This window comes from Nematolebias whitei, chromosome 17 (genome assembly GCF_014905685.2).
Source record: "Nematolebias whitei isolate Nwh7 chromosome 17, NemWhi1, whole genome shotgun sequence".
In the NCBI taxonomy this organism is placed as follows: Eukaryota; Metazoa; Chordata; class Actinopteri; order Cyprinodontiformes; family Rivulidae; genus Nematolebias; species Nematolebias whitei.
Genome location: NC_056514.1, coordinates 40,303,451 through 40,305,612, shown reverse-complemented (window position 1 = coordinate 40,305,612; position 2,162 = coordinate 40,303,451). Strand labels below are relative to the sequence as shown.

Here is a 2,162-nt window from a genome sequence, read left to right as displayed (position 1 = left end):
AGAAGATTACTTAATATATGTAAATAAAGGTCTAAAAAATTAACTGTTTAATATATGTAAATAGTTTATTTTTTAGAAATTTATTTTGTACAGTTACAGCTGCTTGCTATATGTGCCTGTGTGACAATTGGGACAAAGCTTTTCAATTTGGTCCATATCGCCCAGCCGTACTTCATACCGTTTTGTAATCTCACAGGGTTTTTTTCTTAAAGTATAAAAATTAAAAAAAAAAATAATTTTTTTTGTCTGATTCTTAAAGAACCACAACTCAAGAACTATAAACAACATTTCCTATTATTGGTTTTTAATTTGCTTTTTCAAAGAGCACAAAGTTTGAACCCATATATTTCTCCTTTATGGAGAGAATATTAAGAGTTAGTGTGGCGAGAAAGCACCTAAAACAAATTAATTAAAATAAATCTTCATTGCTTCAACCTGTTTTTCACTTCATCAAAACTCAAACTAATGAGATATAAAATAAAAATATGTCACTTTTCCTACATTAACAAGAGCCTTTGCGTTGGGATTTTCCTCCATATTAATCTTCTCCACACCTGAAGCTGTAAAAGTGCCTTTATCCTAAGTGGAATCTCATGTGTCGGTTCAAACTTCCCTGCTGGGTGAATTCCTGACCACAAACGCCACAACCAAACGGTTTCTCCCCTGTATGAACTGTGATGTGTGAATTCAGATGGGTTTTCCGAGTGAACCTCTTGCCACAAAAATCACAGCTGTGAGGCTTTTCTCCCGTGTGAACTGCCATGTGTGTACTAAGGTGCGTTTTACGGTTGAATCTTTTACCGCAAACCTCGCAGCCAAATGGCTTTTCCTCTGTGTGGACAGTCATGTGGGTCCTAAGATGAGTCTTCCGCTTATAATTTTTACCACAAACCTCACAGGCGAATGGTTTTTCACCTGTGTGGACTGTCATGTGTGCCCTAAGACTTGTCTTGCGATTAAATCTCTTGCCACAAAGATCACAACCAAATGGCTGTTCCCCTCCATGGACGATCATGTGCGTCTTCAGATTGTTTTGGTGCCTTGCTCTTTTACCACAAATATCACAAACAAAAGGTTTCTCTCCTGTGTGGATTCTCATGTGCGTTTTCAGATTGTGCTGATGCTTGAATCTTTTACTACAAACATCGCAGCTGAATGGCATCTCTCCAGTGTGAATTCTCATGTGAATCTTTACGTTGTGCTCGTGCTTAAAGCTTTTACCACAATTCTCACAGCTGAATGGTTTTTCCTCCGAGTGGACTCTCATGTGAGACTTAAGACTGAACATATCTCTAAATGTTTTCCCGCAAACGTTACAGCTAAAATTCTTCTTTCCTGTGTGGACTTTATTCTGGGGGTCAGAATTTTGTTTCACTCCAGAACGCTTCTGATTACCTGAACAGGTGGAAGCAGATTTTTCTGTATTCCGTCTCATGTGTCTCTTCAGGGACTGTTTGTACAAAAACTGTTTGCCGCATTCTGAGCAGCTGAAGGGCTTTTTGACTGAGCTACATCCCGCTGACTCTGCTGCTTGGCTTTTCACCAAACTATTGTCAGTCTCTGACAGAGTCCCCTGCCAATCTTCATCATCATAATCATCATCATCTTCTTCTTCTTCATCATCATCAGTCTCAGAGTCTGAATCCTCATCAATATTTGCTTGTGTTTTTCTGACTAGTTCCAGTTGTCCACCATCCTCTCCATTCATTTCCGTTTTGATCCACTTAAATGAACTGCTGGTTGGATGTTCTACTTCTTTGGGGCCACAAGATTTTTGCCTTTTAAGCTGTGAGGACTGAGGCTCTACTTCATCGTCTTCAGTTTTCACCACAACAGTTAATGGAAGTCTGCAGTGTTCAGTCTCATCCCGTCTGTAAAGATACTCTTCATCCTGACAGATCCAGAGGTCCTCCTCTTCCTCCTTGATGTGGTGGGAAAGTGGGGCCTGCTGGACAGTAGTTGTACCCCAAAGATGTTTCTCTTTAATCACAGAAGATGTGTGAACACCTGCAGGTACAAAGAAACATATATGAACAAACTTTATAAAACTTTTAGCAATTTAATTTAACATGAAATACAACATTGCTACCCTGGGAAAAACAAAAGCCCCCTGGATGGATGGATGGATGGATGGATGGATGGATGGATGGATGGATGGATGG

The 2,162-nt window shown here is 39.6% G+C and overlaps 1 protein-coding gene across 1 annotated transcript in view; it reads right to left on the bottom strand.

The window, feature by feature from the left end:
* Positions 1 to 535: 535 nt before the first annotated feature.
* LOC119424208 (gastrula zinc finger protein XlCGF8.2DB) overlaps positions 536 to 2,162 on the bottom strand; it is an 8,981-nt gene continuing 7,354 nt past the window's right edge. Inside the window, exon 2 of the mRNA XM_037691687.1 lies at positions 536 to 2,007. Within this exon, the coding sequence (XP_037547615.1) occupies positions 575 to 1,708 (1,134 nt within the window). The 5' untranslated portion in view covers positions 1,709 to 2,007 and the 3' untranslated portion in view covers positions 536 to 574. The remainder of the gene's footprint in view (positions 2,008 to 2,162) is intronic.